Below are 22,393 nucleotides of genomic sequence, written 5' to 3' on the forward strand. Positions count from 1 at the left end.
ATTAGCTGAACCACAGACAACATGCAAGGAACTGGAGTTTGCCACAGGCTTCTTTAATCTTCATAAACACACCTGGAGAGGTAGCCATTACAAGTTTTAATTTTAAGCAAAAACCCTTAAGTACCTCTCCCAAGGAAAGGTGTATTGCAAGCATTTGCTGATAGGAATGTGCTGACCTACCAGGTTTCACTCATCGAATTAGATCATTTGTCAGGGGAAAAAAAAAAAAAAAAAAAATGCATCAACATTTACTAGTAACTACTACAGTATCACCAGGGATGTGCAATTCATATCGCCCGACACCCAGGACAACACGTTTTGCTGTTACATTTTGCCCATTGGACAAAGTATGATCTTCTGTTGGTTAGAAAGAAACCCAGAAATGGCTGCCAAGACAGCCTGGCAAAGCATAAACTAATCTTTTAAACTTAAGAGGTATTTACATTTTTTGTAAATTAGCAAATAAGTGATACTGCTTTCTGAATACATGAACCTGACCTTTAAATGCAGCAATCTCGAGTAAAGAAAAAAAAACACAAACACAAAAAACACATCGTGTTTTTTTTATATAATTATTTGTATAAATATAAAAAATTACTTTTTTTTGTTTTACTAGATTTGAACAGAAGCAATATTAGTTATTGGACATGAACAATCCATTGATTTGTGAAACTACCAAAACATGAAGATTGACAAATGTGTTTATAATAATATAAATGATATGCGTAGATGGGATTTCCCGTACAATATGTTATTTGTTTTGTATTATGTATTTTTCAGTGAGAGTTGTGCAGGAAACGAATGATGCCCTCCCAAAAAAAGGCATCAGGGTATGAAACCAGGATCCCCCTGCTGTAGCAGTGCTCCAGTCAGCCATCACGGGACACGATGCTACATGAGGAAAAATAGCTGTAAAATGCTGTACACTGTTTAAAAAAATAAGTATAGAATAGAAAAAAAAAAAAAAAACATACTTTGCAGAATTTGATGGAGCCTACTGTAAATATTGCGTGCATTTTGGTAGAAAAAGTAAAAAAAAAAAAAATGGACAGAAACTCGACGGGATCTACGTCCTTAAAATCTGGGGTTCAGAAGTTACAAAACTGAAAGAATGTCAAGAAAAAGCAGAATTCCACAAAGCAGCAGAAAAAGTTGGCAAGGATTTCATATCCGTGATGCAACAAACAAACACCTGTACATCAGGAGCTGGATTCAGCTTATTGAGAAAAAAAACAGGCAGAAGCTATTTTTTATATTTGAAGAACGCCAAGTATTGCTTATTATTGTTGTATGTTCCGTACATTTACTAGCCAACGTGTTCCAAACTGCACCGAAAGGAACATTTCAATAACATATGATATACATTTTCTGAAGTGAGGTGGGGTCACAGGGAACCTTTTGTGTATCTTGAACAATTTACTGAATCAGTCAAGCTACAAGGCTAGATCCGCCTGTTAAATCACTAATTGATTGATTGTGTCCACTGTTAAATAAAACCAAAATCTTACAAGTTATTGTTCTTTTTTGTGCAACGGGGAGGGGGCAAGTAGATTTTTCTAGCATTCTGTCCCTTGGACAAGAAGTCTTTCAGAAATTGCACACCCCTGAGCACTCTGGAATGATCTAACTTTTAAAAGATAAGAGCAACAACTGACAGACTGCCGGTTCAACAAACTCATTCCTTTCCAAGCCATTTCTTACCAGGCCGTCACAACAGCAGTAGAAAATGCATTTAAGACCTGGTCAGTTGATAAACGATGCAATGATGGACATCAAAATCCCCCTAACTAAAATTAAGAACTTAAAACACTATTACAGATTTATAGCTATTAAGAAACAGGTTTCAGAAAATACAACATCACAGATACATTTCTGGAAGACCAATGTGAGATAAACATTTTAATTTATTTGTTCATTTATTACTCTTAGTTATTACTAAAAGTGCAACTTTGACAACATTCTGACACAGCATTTTAAATCTAAAACACTGACAGTTGCTCACATATACAAAACAAACATAGGAATGGATACAATTGCTTCACTGTGGCCGATACAATTATACAGGTACAGAATGGGAATACCAGGCCCTGCACAGGAGTCCAAATACATATTTAGGGCAAAAGTACAGCTCAGCATCACAAGAGATTGCAGCTCCCACAGCTTTAGAGTTGAACAAGCAGCCATGCATTTACTGGAACAGTACAAAAGAAAAAAGAGAAGCACAGCCTCACTGAACATCCAATAGCGTGGAGTGGAGGCTGAGTGCATCTCTGATTCATAAGACCATAGTACTATATATACACACACACACAACACATTCATTTTACACAACAGTACTGAACAAAACTGCCATTCCTTCACTGTTCATGTTCTTCAGCAAGAACTAATCAAAATGAATGTGTTTACAGTATAGGTGATTGGTCTGTTAATTTGGAATGTGTGTGTTTTTGTTAATTCTCCATTATATACCTCTCAGACAATTAAAATGCCTGTTCAAAGATTCCAGTACATATCTCGCTCACTCCCCTATGTGATGTCAATCCACCGACAGAACTACACAAAAAACAGGCACTTAAAGGAAAACAGTGAAGATGTAACAGCTCAATATGACAGTGGAGGCTATAACTCGCATACAGATAGGAATGCACAAATGTACACAATGCGTTAGATGTGCAGAGAATGGGGGAGGAGTTCTTGCTCCCAAAAGAAGATACAAAAGGAGTAGGGATACCTGAAAACTCAGGTGCCCCCGAAGTAAAGGAGGCTGATAACTTATAGATGCAAACCCCGTGTGGATCAAAGCAGTCCTCAAAAACAGAAATGGCATTGCGCTTCTCTGCTGGAGCTCCTGGAATGACCCTGTACAACACTCTGCTTTGCATCCCACGTAACAGATGTGACAACTGTCGCTCCATAACTCTCCAGCTGGCCTGACTCACCATGGTTTGCTGGAGAATAAAACGGATACTGTAGGCCAGTGGATAAAGTCAGTCTATTGAATTGCCAGCCTAGTTCTAGGAAGTCATTGTGGGTTGATTTGCAAGTTTGAGGATTTGGAACCTGACTGTTGCAAATCAGGAGCAGGGTTAAAGCACACAAAACTACTGTAACAAGAAGCAGAGGGTCCCTGGATATATACACTTACTTTCAAACAAAGTTTATTGTGGTTCAAAATGGTAGTGTTGTAAGTACCTGTTCAATAAATTAATAAATTAAATCTCTATATTCAAAACAAAAATACAAAAAAAAAAAAGGAGACAGACAGACTTGCATACACAAAAAATAACCAAGTAAGCACAAGAACAGCTTAATCAGTCAGCAGAGCTTAAAACATCCATCACACTGAATACTCGACAGTCAGCAATCCACACAGCAGCTCATACTACTATTATTCCATGTTCTGTTCCTTTGAAAAATAAAACATATCCTCAAATTGTCTAGGGAATGAAAGTACAAAATAAGAACCCTTTCCCAGGCTGGCCAGTCAGTGCTGTGACGGGGGAGTCAGCGATTTTGGAGGGGCGGGGCGGGGGGGTTACTTAAAGCAGCTCCTGGGTCTCGTTCCTGGTCAAGCTCTCGCACCACTCTCTCAAGGTCACTTATCTGTCAACAAGACACCCAAGGATTAGCTAAAGACACACACTCACTGCATTGTCTCTGAAGACAAGATGTTGATAGAGCAGCTGTGGATAATTACACTAGAAACAGCCTCATGCTAGTGCACTGTCCTGTTTTCATGCTAACGCTTTCAGCACTACAGAAAGACCAGCCTAAGAACACTACTGAATTCAGTGATGTCTACTTAAACACAGATCTAGATACCATGTTATATTAGTTTCTTGCTTGCAGTTTAAAGTGGCTTCATCTTTCCTATATCACTCAAGCAGTCTTGTGTTTTGAGTGGAGTCATCTTTCTTGGACCTGTGCACAGGTCTGCAGTGTTGAAAGAGATCAGGAAATAAAGTGTGCTATATTCAGTTCCCACAGCGCACGTCCCACATATACAGTCTATGGTGCGGATCAGCTATTTGCTCTTTACATAACAATCTATTGGGCTCAGCTGCAAACATATAGCCTACAAAGTGACAACCTTTCTGAAAGTGTTTCAGTGAAAGAAAGAAAACAAAAAAGAATAAGAAATCACCGTTCTGTCGTGTCCCCCGCAGTAAAACTCAGATCTTCAGAGCTCAACTGGTCCCCTTGAAAAACAAGGAAACAAAAAGAGAAGATTACTACTAGCTAGCTGGCATTTGCGAGGTGCAGTGTGTACCAGGGTCACTGACCAAGCAGGAGAGCTGGAGAAGCACAGCGCGTGGCTCACAGGCTGGGTTAACACTTACCTGTGACAGACAAGCGATTGTCATAGCTGCATTCCCCAGCCTCCAGGTCGCAGCTCTCCTCCTCCTCATTCTCACTGTCACACTCGATCTCACTGTCACTGCTCATCCCTGGCAGGAGGTGGATCACCTGCTTCTGGCACAGCTGCCCTGTCCAAGAACAATAACACAGTGTGCTGTAAATCACCACCTCAACAAGAACTCGCTTATTACAGCCGCTGAAATCAGGGAGGAGGAGGAGGAGGAGAAAAACCTAGTGGCAGTCTTCCTGGAGACCGTGCACGAACTGGGATCCAGGCTCTTCCTACCCTTTGTGTCCCCCCAATAATTTAGATTATTGCAACCTCTTTTTCCTGGGATGTCCAAGTATTTTGGAATAAGCCCACATAATATCTAAAATTAGTTTATGCTATTAAATTAGTGTAACAAAAACCAAAGAACCCACTCAATGGTTATTCAATTTTTCCATTAAAAACATGGGCTGCAGATTTGTTCACAGGTCAACAAACTGCAAATCAGTATTTACAAGACAGCTTTGTAAATAAAGCAACTAGGAAGAACTCTGACAATCTTTACCTTCTTCCTGTCTTGATGTCCCTTCAGACAGAGCTAGCAGCGACTCCCGGATCTCACTGCTTCCCTCGGCGTCACAGTCCAGCGTCCCATCTGTCAGGAGCCCGGACCTGGAGGGAACACAAGCAGATGAACAAGTCAATGCCTGAATTCAATCACAGCTGGGGCACAGACTGCATTTATACCATCACAAGTACCCCAGGGTGTGCATTGCTGTTTGCACTCCCCCCTCCCAAACAAACACTTAAATATGCTGATTTGTGAGACGTGCAATGGGAGGGTTGAGATCAAACTAGTACTAAGCCAAGGACTCTGGGAGATGAAAGGCTAGAGAGACTTGCGAGTGAGGCAGCTTGTTGCAACCCTCTCCTTACCCGGTCGTAGCGGCCCTGCGGCCCTTGTCCAGAGAGACGATCCCGTTGAGGCTGGAGATCCTGAACAGGTCAGTGTCGGCGGCTCCGTAGGCCTGGTCCTCGTGTTTGGAGCAGCAGGGTTTATCAGAAGAGCTCCCACTCCCCAGCGACGGCGGGGAGCTGTGTGCGCTACGGGGCTTCAAGGGACCTACAGGACAGTGAACGCAGAGTCAGTCTCCAAGAAACACTCCCACACGTCATACTAATACAGAGTCCCCAGCTCTCCTATCAGTAGCCCTTACTGTAACAGAGCCTTCAGCCCTCCTTTAAGTTGCACCTTTCTTTATCTTCTAATAACGATGTCTAAGGCTGCATTTCTTTCAGCGATCACAGATTTCTGTGAAGTTTGTTGTATAATAACTGCAGAGAATAATGATCCATTTTTAACATGACGACACAATTGTTTCCGTTAATAAATGATGCTTAACTGTGAAATAGCTGTTTTTAGACCATGATGTGCCGTAAAAATAATACAGCCCAGACTATGTCCTATCAGCATTATACATGATAAAGAGAGAAGTGATTAATCTTTAGCAGTGCCAGTCTGTTTATCAGAAGACGGGAGAGGGTAACTTGCCTTCGGAGACAGCCAGGCAGTCCCCTGGGCGGGCTCTTCCCTCAATGGCAGGGACACAGTCCCCCTTCCCCCGTGCCTCCTTGTCTACACTGTCCACAGCCCTGCGCAGAAACAGGCTGCCTGCCACTCCAGCACACTCCAGCTTCGGGGACGCTGCCTTCCTACCTGTACCTGGACAAACAGCACGGTTACAATTGTATTATTAAAGGGATACCTCACTCAGCTCAGACACTGGGGGCTTGCCCATCCTCTTCATAAGGGAAACATTGGGGTTTTAAGGGAAATACTGGGTCTTTTAATAACTATTAAAGGATCTCTTTCCCTAAATATCAAGTCTGAACTCACCACTCCTGCTATGTCTGTTGGCTGCAGCCCCCTTGCCCAGCAGCTCCAGGTCGCTCAGTTTCCTACAGGGTGCTTCAGTGTCTGCGGGAGGCCCCTGCTCTACCAGACTCCCGGAGGCCCCGGCTCTGGGCTCCCCTCGCGCCTCCAGCTGGCTCTTCACATCCGACATCTTACTGCGCACCTCTGCCATCTGGGCCTTCAGCCGGATCAGGACCCCAGAGTCTGGGGCTGACCGACGCACTGCCTGAGGCCGCCGCTCGCGCTCTTTGCGACAGTGCGCTGCCGCTGCAGGGAGACGGGGACGCAGTCAGAGAGGACACAACAGAAGTACTGTGTAGGGATAGGGCACGTCTAGTTTGTAAAGCGCCTTGGGGCTTTTTAAAAACCAGCACAGGACACACAGAGGGTCCTCAATCACAGAACTAGCACACAGTACCTGAAAGGCTAAAAATATTTGTATAAAAACAGACAGCTTATAAGATATTAGCCACATACAATCCAAAACGTAAACCAAATAAGTTTGGTGAACATAAGGGTCCTCATTTTTTGACACAAATAAATGGACAGGTTTGGGGAAAAAAAAGAATGCAATACAAATGTGTGTGGCTGTGCATTAGGGAGAGTATTATTTGTCGGAATGGGACAGAGAGGTGTGACCGATACCTGTGGTGTGCAGCAGGGAGGAGGGTGGCCTGGGCTGCAGGCCCCACAGAGACTCCACGCTGCTCCGGTCCTTGAGGTCCAGCAGCTGGATGAGGATGACCGGGTCGATCTCCAGCAGGCTACTGCTGGTGGCTGAGGCCAGGCCTGCCCCTCCCCGTCTCAGAGAGCGCAGGCTGGGGTTTGTGGAGCCACCTGGGGAAAGCAAAGAAGGGGGCGTCACCAACACATCCCACTCTGCACAGATCACTCCCACAGCCACACCCAGCCTATTTCTATGCTTTACAGATCACTCCCACAGCCACACCCAGCCCATTTCTATGCTTTACAGATCACTCCCACAGCCACACCCAGCCCATTTCTATGCTTTACAGATCACTCCCACAGCCACACCCAGCCCATTTCTATGCTTTACAGATCACTCCCACAGCCAGACCAGCCCATTTCCATGCTTCACCTGCTGCTCCGGCCACATCCTCCAGCAGTTCCCCCTCTTCCAGATCCAAGTTGCCACTGTACTCCACATCATTCTCTCCAGACCTGCAACACAACAATGAAAATATTACTTCATTACTAAGCAACACGCCACCCCAATCACTTAATGGAAAAGTGGGAGATTTTATATACACAAAAAATTAAAATAAATCTTATCTGTAAACTTCTTTTCAGTTTGATGTTACCACAGTAATCTTTTTTTTTCACTCCATCAGCCTATATACAGATGAACCAACTTTATATCATGATTGCCATGCAGGCATAATTTGTGATATAAAGCGGGTTTCACGTTTGCCTATGACAACACATTACCAGTGCGAGAAAGAAAGAAAACTAACGGTGAATTAAAGAGCAGTGTTTTAATACTGTACATTTAGTCGTTCTTTACATTTAAACAAATGCATATAGTTTACCACAGGACAAATACGTTTTGGATCATTAACTGGAACGAAACAGCTTGTGTCATTATCTAAAAAAAGGCATGACTTGTGAGAGCTATCAATTAGGCGTTGCACTTAGTGGTTTTTTTGTGTGCATTTGTATAAGACTGACTGTGTTAGAATTTGGTGACGTAGGTGTTTTGCAACTGAACTGCATCCCATTAAGACCGCCCACGCAGCAAATGACAGGCTGCACAAAATGTCAGTTTATCAGCCGAGATGATTATTGGTTGTTCGTTGCGTTGGAAATTAATTATATCCTGTGGTTAGTTTATAAAGCCTGGCGACGCAGCATTTGACAAGCTGCACAAAACGAATAAGAAGGTTTGTGAGATGATATTAAGAGAGGTAATTTCTCAAAGAACCTATGGTGCATGGCGAGTGGTTTTTCAAAAATCATGAAGCAGGAAGTGAGTTTTAGGAAGTACTTGCACTCACTTAATTAAAAACGCTACAATCCACTCACTGATAACACTAACTCGATCCAAGCCCAAACCATAACATACAAACTACACCCGACCCGACCCTGACACTTATTGTCGGGTAGCAAGGCTCTAATTAAGAGGGTGTGACTCACATGGTCTCCTCGTCAATGTCGTTCTCCTCAGTGTTACTGGTGGCAGTGGAGCTCCCTGAAGTGCTGCTCCCGTCCAGAGGATTCACCTCCTCATCCCCCGTAAGACAGTCAACCTCAAGGTCCCCGTCCGACAGCTCCTGTGGGGGAAGCAGTGTTACACAGGTCTAGACAGTCAGCAATGCAGTGACACACACACACACACAAACACAGACTCACGATCAGAGTTACTCACATTGGAGTCATCTTGTCGTGTCTTCTCCTCTTCCTCCTCCTCCTTCCCTTCTCCCGCTCCAGCCTGGGCAGCCCCATCAGTCACCCCTCCCTTCCCAGGCTGGGGGTCTCTCTCAGAGGCCGAGTGGCCCGATCTGCGGTCAGACGGGGAGGAACTACGGGACTTTTGCCTGCGAAACAGCTCGATCGCCAGCCTCTGCAACAAAACCACTGCCCTTAGCAACTTACTATTTATTAGTGCCTATAGAGTATACGAGGAGATGAAGTTGTTATACCAACTAGGGAGACTTATCTTCAAGGATATAGGTACCATTTGACAAGTGCTTTGGTTATTCCTTGCTTGAAGGCTCGGTTTATCAAAAAAGTGTCAGATACAGTAAGTGCCACTTCTGCTTTTGACATCGCAATATAAGTAAATGGCAGCAATATTCCACCTAATATAATAAGGGATAATAACATGTTCAGGGAAGAGGACAAGGCAAGAACAAGACTTCTGAGAAAACGACCGCTGAAGCAAAATGACAAGTTATGAATAATGGCAAAATTATGGCGATCCTGGGCTGCTTCAAATTAAACAATAAGACATGGGAGGCCACTTGGATTTACAGTAAGACTACTTATAAACAATGAAAATAAATGAACAATAAAATGTAGCATCAACCTATAAAACTAGTAGTGGAGATCTTCCAAATGCAGTACAGTTAAAAGTGAATATTCTCACTCTGTACCCACCTCCTTGAGGTTGTTGATCTGCTGGATGTAGCTGGTCTGCGCTGCCTCCAGCTGGCTGATATACCAGTATTGATCTCGGCATTTCTGGAAGAAGGTGGGCGACCGCACCTGGTACCTGACAGGGGTACACAGTTCAATTTACATGGAATACATTCAGATACCCAATAGAGAAATGACCTGGGACCTGCTCCAGTTCTTGTGACTTAGCACTGGTCATCAATTCAGGGAGAACACTTATTCGTGCTGAGAAGACCCTGGCTGTAGCCTAGGCACCAGAATCACACACAAGCACAAACCAATGCAGTGCAAAACACTGCATTCAAATGGGACTTTTAATACGGTTTCTATCGAAACCAGTATTCGCTGCCTACCTGAGGACGAGGGTGTCCGACTGCATGTTCAGGTATCCCTCGCTGGCCAGCAGGTCCAGTCTGAAGAAGCGGTTGTAGCCCCAGCACTCTCCCACCTCGAAGTCCGAGGCAAACTCCCGGATTATGTTTTTAGTCGGGTCGCTGGAGGCCTGGTGTACCATCTCCACTCGATACTCGTATCTTCAAAAGAACAAAAGAAAGCCGTGACTCAGAGCCGACACTGGTCCACACATACAACACCATTCCACAGGTACATGAACGATAGTGTGCGTTTGCCTATGCAAGTCTTCAAGTGAGAAACGACGGTTTGTGAAGGCACAGATAAACTTGTGCAGCCAAAGCAGGTCATTTTCTTCTTCCACTCGCTACAAAGTACATAAACACAGCCTCTCTGTGACAAAGCGTACTGCAATTTCATCCCTGACTGTTCAACAGTGGGACTATACACAGGAATAATAAAAGAAACTCCTTGACTTCTAGGGGCAGCAGTGTGGAGTAGTGGTTAGGGCTCTGGACTCTTGACCGGAGGGTTGTGGGTTCAATCCCAGGTGGGGGACACTGCTGCTGTATCCTTGAGCAAGGTACTTTACCTAGATTGCTCCAGTAAAAACCCAACTGTATAAAATGGGTAATTGTATAATAATAATAATAATAATAATAATAATAATAATAATAATAATAATAATAATAATAATAAATAATTTGACTAGCAGTCTCTCTCTTCATTGTAATGTCATTTTATAATCCAGCCTTTAGTACTTCAGATACAATACAGCCTACACAGTCAGACAGGAGTCACCCTACGCGCATCATGCATACTTTGAAGTCTCAGGAAGCCCAGCCGACAGTTCCAGGAAGACTGAGAGGTAGTTCCCTCGCACCACTCCATTCCCGTCCTATTAAGAGGAGGAAATGAAAAGGTCAGCCATACAGAGGATCACTTTGACATTTAAGAATACAGTTGAATTTCTGGCAAGGCAAGTCCTATTATACCAATTTTGCAGCAATATGGTTATTATTAAGTAATTTTCCTTTCATAACCTTGTGCAAGAATCTTTTAGGAAATCAATCAAAAAAAATGTCTGTAATTTGGAGGGTAGCAAGCAACCATTTCACAAGCAACGATTAGTGGTGTGACTGTGCAATTTAAGATAAGTGGTACCTTCATTTCACATGGAGTAGAGGGAAGTGTACCAACACATGAAACCAAGCCAGATTTAGAGATTGAAAACTTACTGGATAAACCTTTAGTCTCCAGCAGAGCCCGGATATCTGCAGCGGTGGGCTGTAGACTGGGTCAGCCCTCTGCCTCAGTGTACTAGCTCAGAAAGATAAAACGAGATCACTACAAGAGATCTGAAGGTTAGCAGCCTTTCTGTAAATTCAGTTACTTTCATAAGGAAGTAGTTACATTCAGTTCAATTAAAGTATTCATTGTATGTGAAAAAATGTGTTGAAATAAAATGTCCATGACAGAAAAAATATAGATGTTCTTAAGCGCTAGCCCCCTAAGGAAGCAGAAACGCATGCAATACACAATTGTTTTGTTTGTCTTCCACAAGAAAGACACACAGATAAATAATAAATAAACACAAATCTCACCTGAAATTTGCCAAAACAAAAGTGCTCGAGTCATAGCCTGGAACCAATTCACTGAAGAGGAAGCAGAGAAACAAAAAATAAAACTTTCAATCTTTATAAATGTGGATTCACAGATTTGGCAGTCCAAGATTAGTACGAATCCGGATCTGTGACAATGCTTTGAGAGGATGGGGGAAAGGAACTGCATTCATACCCTGATCAAAGACATTGTATAATTAGCACAAATAATGCAACAGACTGCACCATGAAGCATTTTATGTTTGACGTTTTTAGAAAAAAAAAAGCCCTTCTTAAATCAATCAATTCCTTCTTTAGATATTGCCTTTAACTCTCCATACCACTGCCATACACAAACCGCAGCAATTCTGCAATAAAGAACCTTAAAACGCTAGGCTTGGAAGCCGAAGCAGGAGGTCAAGTCCATTAAAACGGAGGGCACCCTCCTGCACTGTACAGCTCGCACTCTGTATGGGTGGGATTTGTACAGCTGGGTGCGTTGCTTGTCAAGTCTTCTCTCTTATTCCTGTTGACTGTGCCTGGATAGTAACAGGTTTTTACTGCTCTAATTATTCCCTGTCTGGCTCATTATGTCTAACTTGTCTCATGCTTCTGTCTGTTTGTTGCTGTTGTTTCTTTACTTGCCAAACAAAACCTCTGGGTGCAGCTTTCACAGAAACAATGTTCCGGGTGGCACATCTGTCACTTCATACAAAACCTAAAACTACTTGTCAGACATGTGGAAGTGCACTGTCTGAATAAGACACTAAAAAGAGAAATCAGAAAAATGGGACAAAGGATTTCAACCAGTCAGTGTATAAAGAACAAAATACATGATATACCATCAATCAAGCAGGCTGCTGATCTGTTCAAACGGAGGATCATTTGCTACTTAATACATGACAGAAGACTGGCATGATGCATGCATTTGTGGGAAAGCCTGTAATTACCTTCTTTTTAGATTCCGCAGCAGACTGGCGTTAAACTGAATAGCCCTGGTGGCACAGACGCTGTTTATAGTGCAGTAACACACAGAGCTCTGGGCAGTGTCTGGAGATCTACGTGACACAACAGACAGCTGTGTGGCAGGGCTTGCATACCGAATCCCCAGAGCTTTCATTCATAACAAGGTTCCAAGACAAACACACTCTGGTCTATGGTCGTGAGCCGTTGCGGGCTGCAGAAGGACAGGAATATCTTTGATATAACACATTAGTTTGTGTAACACTGTTTCCTTTCATGCTTTTGACTCAAATTCAACATGACAGGAAGCTCCAGAGCTGTAAACACACGTTGCTAAAATGTCGCAAAAAACACCAAGAACATATAGATGAAAAATAAAAATTCAACTAGAAATGGAGGTTTGAGCAAAATAAAGCGTCTCTGGGGGTATAATGTAACTGAGAAGTCGACATGAGATACTAGTAGTTGAAACAGCAGCAGTGGATTGACAAGTACCCTTCATGGAGGATAACTGTGTGGGATGCAAGTATACTATGAACACAAGTACGAATGCAATATCCATAACACTATCTACAGTCTGGCTTCCCACACAACAGGATCACCTCAACCTGCTTACCTTTAGCCAGCACCACATCTACATGGATGCACAAACATATGTCCCACTGCAGCATTGCTGACCAAGTTAAAGAATGCCATGTGTCAAAAGCTGTTCAGTGTCTGTCAAAAAGCAGCATTCTGGTTAATGTTATCTTGACAAGAATGCTTTGAGACCAATAACGTCTAAATTATGCAACCCAACAAATCTTGGAGGTAGTTTCATTGCAGAATTACTCTTTGACAATACATTTGCTGTTCAGTACTGGGGAGAGGACCTTCATTCTGGAAGGAATATGGGTTTATTAACATACTGGATCTCCAGGGCACCCTCTCAATGAGGGCTGCACCACTCCAATGTCACTTCTGCAGGATGCTGTATACCCAGCCCGTGACAAAGCCTGCGATTTCATACCTGGTGAAGTCTGGGGGCACAGGAGTCGTGACGAAGGAGGCCATGGGCTTGCGGTGCACCTGCTGGAACATCAGGAGGATCTCAGGACTCTTGGAGATCAGCTCGCTCTTACTGCAGGACCGGAGCTGTGGGGGACAGGCAAGGACACACAACATTGTCACTCCTTGCTGTTACACCTGTAAAGCTTTACTGCAGCCCAGGATTTCTATCCAACACATGAAATGGGAAACCCACATCACACCTCCTGCAGGCATAATCCAATCCCAAGCGAGTGTCCGGTTGCACAGTGGGGGGGTGCTCGTTACCCTGAAATACTTTCATACGACAGTGTTTTGAGGTGGACTGAACTTGATCGCAGATTCAGGCTACACACACATTGTACTGAGAATCTGGTGCTTTGGATATAAGATCGTACAGCATATCGTTTTGCCTTTTCCTGTTTGGTGCAGTATGTACTTGGTTTGGGTAAACGAGTGTCCAGTGCGCACAATCTCATGTCCTTTTGCCCACGAAGATGAAAATAAAACTGCACAGATGAAGTCACCGAACATTGTAAGGCTAAGTTTTACAGTAGTCTTCTGGAACACAGAGGATACCCCTTAGAAAATTCTCAGCCTCTCCATAAAACATCAGATTACTCCACACAAGACTCCAAGTGAAGTGCATATTCATCTGCTTTTATAATGTCACTCACATCGATCCTTCCACATAAATTCTTTAAACAGTTCCCGTCACAAACCAAAGGACAACGCAGATAATCCTGAAAAAAAATAACACGTTTGTGCGTGTGGGATAGACACAGAATACCAAAATATTTCACTTGTAAAGGAGTTAGGTCACTTGGGGTTTTGGCCCAAGAATTATTCCGGACTCAATATTTTTGGCAAACTCCACTTCCATTAATACCCTTTATATTTCATTTGCTGCTTCGCCACGATTTCCCAAGTCAGTTGCCCTAATTTCTATACAACAGTCTAATTCTCCATTTGCGCCAGGACAAACTGTCCTATGAGTTTATACCGCAAAGGATCAAAAAGCTACAAAAATTACAGAAACAAAGTCCCACATCCTGTTGCGCTTTGGCTAAATTGCCACAACTGTTTGACACGTAGGTTATTTAGGAGGGTTTGAAGGAACAGCAATGACTTTTGTGATGGCTGTGACAAACCCCCCCCCCCCCCCCCCCCCAGTGTGCCGTACCTGATGTTCCACTTCCTGTAGCAGCGACTCCAGCAGCTCAGTTTCCTGGGTCAGGGACGTCTTCTGCCCTGTGGTGGAATAGAGACACAGTGTTACAGCACAGAATTAGAGAGATGATCTTGGATCAGTTTTCAGAAGGACTGATCAAACATGTGGGTACAAAAATCTGAGACAACAAGTCTCCAGTCCAGCTTCCTCATTACTAATAATTAAGTTGAGAACCATAATCTTATTTTGTGGCTGTGAAGTCTTGCATTTTCCTGCATGTTCTTTAAATGTATCAAAGATCATCCCTTGAGGAAACATTATACCTGGAGTGGACAGCAAAGAGCCACACAACCCCTTCTGACTCCTGTAATCCTGAAATAGACTTACTACCGAAAAAGTAACAAAATGTCCCAAAACTAGAGCCATTGCAATCCAGCATCACAGCAGGGGGCTGACTGCTGCTTCCTCCTGAGCCCAGCAGTGCACACCCCATTATCAACACCACTCACAGGTTTAATGTAGTACTTAATGCAACAGCAGGCATGCAGCTTGGGGAGGACTTGCTACACAAGCGCCCCCTCCCCGCCTCTATGTACCCATGAGAGTGATGAGCTTGTTCTTCAGCTGGTTGTCGAGCCGAGCGATCATCATCTCCACAGCGTTCCGGATCTCCCTCACGCGCTCATCCTTTGCCCCGCGCACAGCCTCCACATTGCGCTCCTTAAGACACACAGGCAGAGCACAGTGTAAGGGAGGCACAGCAGGACTAAAATTATACAGTACCCCCAGCTAAAGATGCTTTAAAAAAGCCCCCAGTTATTTCGTAAGTGCATGACAAAGTGCAGTGACGAAAGTAGATGAATGCTGCCCTACATGTTTTTTGTTAAATGTTAAATCTATTATTTCCCAGCATCTTTACTGACATTAAGGTATTAGTGCCCTCTACTGGCCAACAGCAAGCAGTTTTAACATTTACTTAAACAGATGTTCTCAGCCCAAATCCTTTTACCCTGCTTCTTGGTAGTTTTGGTACCTTGCTGCTCTCTTTTGTTGTACACATTAACTACCCCCCCCCAAAAAAAGTCATTTTGAATCCATAAACTGGGGATGTGAACCACAATCGTGGAAGATGCATCTAAAAGAACGTGCGGGTCTCACCACTTCCTGCACCAAGCTGATGAGCTCCATGAGCCGGCGCCGCAGCTTGGCCACCTCCTCGTTGACCTTGGTGACGTGCTGCTCGTAGATCTCCGCAAGGGGTTTGAAGGTGTGTCCGCCATGCTGAAACAAAGAGGGGAAGAGGGTCAAGGAGAGCAAAGCAGGGTGGCAAAGTGACAGCGGGACTCTACAAACTAGTACCAAGAACCTCCTGAATTTGTGGTAATCATTATTCAACGAGCAGTTTCCAAGATATAGCCTGCAAGGAGGAAGGACATACTATGACTTGCATTCACAGTATGAGGAATAACTTATTGTATGATATATTGGCAACTGGTTCCTTAAAACACATAGCACTGATTAGTCCATCCAATCACAATCCAGAAATCGTTACTTCTGCGCAGTGTGGGCACAGAGTCTGGAACTGGAATGGTGCTCAAAGAGTTCCTGTGTCCGAAGCCCACAGGACACTTACCATCCCTCCCCACAGAGCACACTGGTGGCAGATACACTTCTTGCAGGTCCAACAGAACACACTGAGCTTCTCGTGATGATTCTCACACCTGCAGCAAAAACATTCCATCAGAACCGAACTCGGGCCCGCCCCTCTACAGCAAGGAGGAAGCAATCCAGGCAGAACCCTTCTATTGCTTTGGCACTTTGTTTCTTATTTTCTATTAAATGGTTTGTTATATTAGAAACAAAAATCCATAAACGAATGAAGACGACACATTTATCTGCTTGACTACATTTCTGACAAAGAAACTAGCCATTCAGTTAGATTCATGTTTAAAGTCAAATATAAAAATAAAAAGCCACAACACCCCAATATCTCTCACCACCGCTGCACAGGGGCTTGCTGTGCTGTTCAGGGATAACCTAAAGATGGTAAAACAAGCCCCTGAGTAGAGAGAGAAGCGGAGAGTAGGGGGAGAATGCAAGGTTTAAGAGCGGTTAGCAGGGGGAGAAAGAGAAAGGCTGGGTGCGATCATGAAGTGCTCCTGATCAGTGAAGCTGTGAGTGAGAGGAGGATGCACTTACTTGTCCTTGTCGTTCTCCTCGTGTTTGGAGAGGTTGCACAGCTGCAGTGTGTCAAGTTGCTGGGTCACTTCCTCAGCCCAGCGGCAGTTGACCAGCTCCCGCAGCTGGAGGGGTGCCCTAGAGATACAGGCGTCACATTGCCAATTCTGCACACCCAGGATCACTACAGCTCCAGCACTAAGCATTACTGTGTCTTGCACGGGGATCTGAGGTTCAGAGTTATACACATCTTTAAGACTTATTCATACTTATTTACTCTCATTTAAATATTTGACTAAAGTCCAAATTCTAAATAGTTCACTGAATTTATTTTGAAAAAAATAGTAAACATTACAAAAATATATTTTTGCTACCAGATGACCTCCGTGCATGTAGAAATGTATGACAAATAAGTTTTATCCAAACCAGAAGTGGTTAGTTTAGCCTTTGGGCACTTTGTAAAAAGTAGGTAACTGTGACCTACATCTTTGCTATTGCAGCTTACTGTAGGTTCACTCTCAGGCTGGATTTCACAGTTTGCCTTGTCTCTAGAGTTCTTAATTCACTGGCTTTACTTTTATAACTGTATTGAACACTGGTCTATTCGATTATCAATTATATTTATTCTGGAATAACCCAAATAGCCATTCTAAAGGTCCTTTCACACCAAGCGCATCGCATCAAAGCGTTAGCGTAACAATTTATTTAGAACGCTGTACCTCTTATGGAGGCTTTCACACCGGCCGCACAGCATAAAACAGACGGCATCTGAAATGCACAGCGTTCCTATTTCTCTGTGCAGGCACCTCTACAGTGTCCAAGAAACGGGGAGCAGAAAGATCAGAAAAAAGAACCTAGAAAACAGATAAACCGCTTGCAGGAAATAAAGATGTTCAACGGCAGTCTCAAGTATTGTGTTTAGCACGGTTTAATTTTGGAGAAAGTGAAAAGAAGGTTTAAGAAATAAAATGCAAGTACCAATTAATATTTTTTGAAGATCCAAACCCACTTCGTTTAAAAAATGAATGAGCAAGCGCTGCATGTATATGAAGATCACAACCGGGAGTTTCAACAGCCGATTAGCAGGCAGAAAGCAAGTGTTCAAACAGGGTTATAACTCATTATAGAAGAACAGTCATCATTGCTGTGCGTGTATGTCTGTGTCAAATGGGGAGGCACTTCACTGTCAACAGTGAAGACGTGCAGTAAAGAAAGACTGCTTTACACACAGTGCGGCAAAGACACAACTAAAAAACCAAATATATGTTCACTAAACATTCATAACATAGTCCCATTTTTATTTTTCTGTAAAAGACACAAAGCTTCATAAGTAGTTTTCGTGAGATACTATTTATATTACAGTACTTGGTGCTAAGACACAAATATAATTCTGTACTTTAAGGAAAATTAGTTCAGTGACAGGGCTTCAGATTGATCGACGCCTTTGGTATGAAAACAACTTCATGGCATCAAAATTCGCGGGAAGCTGACGCTTTGACACGACGCGTTTGTTGTGAAAAGACCTTAAGGCTCTTGCCTCCTGCAGTATCCTTCAACAGTGAAGCTTATCTGCTAAACCCCAGTCTCTTATATGCCGTTAGAAGCCAGTGATGTAGAAATTCACTGCATACTGCAAACCTCTTACCGACAATGTGGGCATTGTGCTCTCTGCTCTGTCAGCCAGCGCTGTTGAGTGGAAAAAAAAATAAATAAACAATGGCATCATTAGTGAAGCAAAGAGATAAATGGAATGCACACTAAAAGAACACATTTTTGACTAATCCATAGGACTGTCTTATAACACAAGCCTCTCAGGTATGCTCATTAATTGACTGATTAAACAGACTAACAAATAATAAGTATCCGTGCCTGGTTACCGTGGGAATATTTAGAAACAGCCAGCATTTGTAACCATAGGTTTAAAATAAACTGTTATAAAAGCCATTTTATTTACTTATGTTTATTATTTTACTATTGAAATTGCGTTTGAAAAATCAGGTGGTCAGCAACTGTCCTATTAAGGCTGCAATGTTTCAATCGGTTTTGTTAACTACCTGTAGGAATCAGCACTGTTTAAACCATTCAAGAAAAAAGAATACCTGTGTATTAAATTAATATAAATAAATTAATACCTTTATATTGGACATTAAACATTCTACGTTTACTTTAGAAACCTTGTGGCTAATTAACACAAAGCATGATCTTAAGCACACGCCAAACAGCCACTTTCACTTTTATCAAACACTCTACAAATCTACTAACTCAGTAAAGTAAGAACAAAAAGAATCTGATTTTGCCAATAAACTGCAATGCTATTAGTGATCGGAGGATGGTTATACATCGTCATTTGAAACAGCAACTCTTAAACTTAGCCTACCTATTTCTTATATGCTGACACTACACAGCAAGGTAATTTACACTCCACAGGCCAGCCTTGCAGTATTCACTTGGCAGGAAGGCAGGTCAGGTGTTGGCATGCAAGTATTGTAATACAGCCAGTACGCAAAAAAAAGAAAAAAGCCTGGCTATTTAATACCGAACCACTGCCTTCGAGTGAAGGTGCCAGCCTCGATTCCTCTGCTCGATATAAGAGAGCAGACTGCTGCGATTGCCTCAGACCTGGGGCGGCTGTTGGCAGTATTCGGAGGTGTGCTCATTAACTGGAGAGAAGCACAGCTTAGCTTTTCAGACACATTCCACATAGACACGAGTGCATGCTTCATGGCAAACCCTGATACTTACCCGAATGCAACTAAAGCAGCAGAGTTTGGAGCAGTGAGGGCATAGCCGTGCATCTCTCAGCTTTTCCATGCAGATGAAACACCGGAAGACTTCCGCTATACTCTGGAGCAGGAGAAAAACAGCAGTCACACTCCGAGATGAAATGGGAGATCAGTTTGGGCACATATTTAGAAGAGCATGAACTGATCCTTGTGCACTGATCAAAAGTCAACCTAAAATCTTCTGACCCCACAAATCCACTAACTTCAGCTATAAACACTTTGCCAAGATACCTTTCACTCTGTTCCCATGATGATGAAAAAGGATATCTATATAAAAGAAACTCAGATGAACATACAAATCCCAAGAAAACAGAAAAAAAGAGAGAAGAGAAAAAAGAAATGTAAACCCCCATAATATTTAGAAGGCTGCTGAGGATAAGAATGATGTCAGCCTTGGCTAAATAAAAGCATGCAACATTCTGAAGCTATATATTTAAAAACATATTTAAAAAAGTAATAGTAGTAATTGTAAATGGTAGTGTATCACATGTATAGCAAAACCCTATGGTACATATCTCAATGGGAATTGCACTTTATGTATTTACCAGAAATGCATAAACACTGCGCTCTTTTTCAGTTAGTTTGTTTTAACACTCAGGGCTGCGATACAGGAATAGATATCTCCTCTGCTAATCTCTCCAGGCACGCACATGTGCCTATAGCAGTCAGTGATCAAGAGTCCTGGGAGAAACACCCCTAGAGAGGATTGGACATAACCACCAAGATGAAACTCCTCATGCACAGAGACCTGCAGCTGTAGGAAACAAAAAGGTGACAGTAGAGAAGAGCAGGATCTGCCCTACCTCAACGCTTTGTTCATCCATTTCAGACAGTTTCAAGATCCTGGGAAATCCCTTGTAATCCAGAAAGTGCTATCAGGCCAGCAGTGGGGCCAGTCCTGCAAGGAAACAGAAAGAGCATCAATGCACTAATAAAGAATGGGCTTCTAAAAGAAACATCACTGAAACTGGTACCTTCAAGTTCCAAAAACAACACAAAAAGACCTAACTAAACGCCATACAAAAAAGTGTTGCAATACAATAGCCCCTTTCACTGGTGCTTTGTTTTGGGTTGATTGTAGGAGATTCAACTATAAATAAATCATTTAAAACTAAAAAAGGCTGGCCCTAAGAGTTAATAAACGCTGTTTTCACATTGTAATGAGGTATGTGTTTGAAAAGATTATGTAATGCCAGTGTCTATAAAAATAAGCACATCAGTAAACACTATTGTGTGTCCATATAGGGTAATTCATGTCTAATTCTTCATAAAATCCAGGGCAGTCAGGGAATGATTATGGGAGCATGTCATCTTGGGAGCAGTAATGCAGATAAAAACCAGCTGCTGGAAGGGGCATCCCAGAGTGCTTTTGAGAATTTGTAGTAATAATTCTCCCCAGCCAGGGGACACAGTGGAGGTGATGTCCCTATGTCCAGATGTCTGGACGCAGGTCACACAGTTCAGAACAGCTTCCCCTACTGTGATGAAACTTGCTAAAGACATTCAGGTTATTGTGTGTATTGTAGTCTATGGGTATATACAGGCTGTCTATATACCACACTTATATTCTGACTTATGAATCTATAAATCAGATCTGATAGAATGTATTGGCCATCGTTTTGCACAAGCTATGGAGTGCATTATAATCTGGGGGTGTACACAGAGTGTGTCTCTCTGACCCTCTGTACCGAGTCACACAGCGGGACACTGGCCTGCCTCACAGTCCCCAAATCAAAGAATGGCAAAGAATGTCATTTATTGCTTTGTTGTTAACCATGTCCACTCAAAAACTAATGTAAAGAACAGCGATAAAATACACGAACTATAAAAAAATTAAAAAGCACTTGCATTAAATTTGAACATAAATCGTGAAGGCGGAGAAGACCGATGAGCACAGTTTACATGCAGGGCACATGTGCATTCCCACAGCATCGCCTTTCATGTTGATGGGTTTCTGTATTTGTGGCTGCGGGGTAGTAGTTTACTGGTTTATTGTAAACATAATGGCATCCCCATGACTTCTCTTGCTGGGTTCTCATATGCAGTATTACCGTCGTTTGTTTAAATGGTATCATGTGGCGGTTACTGTACGGTCAGTGAAGGATTACCACACCGACAAAGGCTGCCAGAATAAACAATACACCTGGTGTTAAACGAACTAAATCAATGAAGCCATACTCACGTCAAACCGCAGCGCCTCTTCAGTGTTTTTCTATGGAGGTCTGCTGCAGACACCCGGGTGGGTAGACGCAGTTCTGCAGAGGTAAGGGCGGAGCAGCCGACTACAGCAACCCGCCGCTCACAGATCGATGTAAGGCCCCGTCCCTCAGGTAAACAGAGGCGCGTTAACTCGTAAATAGGGTTTGATACAAAAGTCTACTGTATTTACGCCTTCATCCGCCCCTCCATACCTCCCTTCTCTCTGATTATCCTATAAGTTTCAGCCGCTTGTCACCAAGGGAGACCATCCCTAAACAAGCCTCTCGCGAGGTTTACGAGAAGGCGCTTATTTATTATTAACCAATGGTGAATAGAGGCAATTGAGTAGAGGCGGGACATCACTTCGAAATTGACCAATCCGATTGCAAGTGCTGCGTTACCAGGAGAGACGAGCTGAGGTTGCCAAGCTGAGGGCGCTCGCGTTTACCTGCAGCGTCGTTCTTCCCATTGACCACTGTAATGTTATTATGTGGGCAGCTTGTGAGATGTACCAATGCTTATTCTCTTTTGAAAAACATAACCTTTATAAGCAGGCATGGAAATATTTATTTTAGTTTTTTTTTTTCTACAATGGAATAGCCCTAGGCCAAATATACAGTCAAATCTTATTCTGTAATACAGCAAAATCCATCACCTAAACTAACTGGATCTGGGGTGTTCAGAATATAAGGCTGTTAGCACTGTAATATTGTTAACATGACC

The 22,393-nt window shown here is 43.0% G+C and overlaps 1 protein-coding gene across 5 annotated transcripts; it reads right to left on the minus strand.

The window, feature by feature from the left end:
• Positions 1 to 1,886: 1,886 nt before the first annotated feature.
• On the minus strand, positions 1,887 to 21,952 carry LOC117429172 (E3 ubiquitin-protein ligase TRIM37-like). Of its 5 annotated transcripts, none has more exons than XM_058998278.1 (27): positions 21,654 to 21,952; positions 20,275 to 20,369; positions 19,431 to 19,532; positions 18,334 to 18,374; positions 16,710 to 16,826; positions 16,144 to 16,231; positions 15,669 to 15,791; positions 15,107 to 15,230; positions 14,523 to 14,590; positions 14,017 to 14,082; positions 13,323 to 13,447; positions 11,354 to 11,404; positions 10,988 to 11,069; positions 10,571 to 10,647; positions 9,752 to 9,931; positions 9,381 to 9,495; positions 8,650 to 8,844; positions 8,418 to 8,554; positions 7,363 to 7,445; positions 6,909 to 7,100; positions 6,246 to 6,530; positions 5,901 to 6,065; positions 5,285 to 5,471; positions 4,914 to 5,020; positions 4,341 to 4,487; positions 4,145 to 4,199; positions 1,887 to 3,603 (listed from the first exon to the last, which is right to left on the minus strand). In XM_058998278.1, the coding sequence occupies exons 2-27, from the start codon at positions 20,293 to 20,295 to the stop codon at positions 3,600 to 3,602; spliced, it is 2,937 nt and encodes a 978-aa protein (XP_058854261.1). In that variant the 5' UTR covers positions 20,296 to 20,369; positions 21,654 to 21,952; the 3' UTR covers positions 1,887 to 3,599. The 5 variants fall into 5 exon arrangements, with proteins under 5 accessions (XP_058854261.1, XP_058854259.1, XP_058854262.1 ...); XM_058998276.1 differs by having other exon boundaries at positions 5,901 to 6,071; XM_058998279.1 differs by lacking the exon at positions 14,017 to 14,082 and having other exon boundaries at positions 5,901 to 6,071.
• Positions 21,953 to 22,393: the final 441 nt, after the last annotated feature.

The sequence above is a fragment of the Acipenser ruthenus genome, chromosome 24, assembly GCF_902713425.1.
Source record: "Acipenser ruthenus chromosome 24, fAciRut3.2 maternal haplotype, whole genome shotgun sequence".
NCBI classification, from domain to species: Eukaryota; Metazoa; Chordata; class Actinopteri; order Acipenseriformes; family Acipenseridae; genus Acipenser; species Acipenser ruthenus.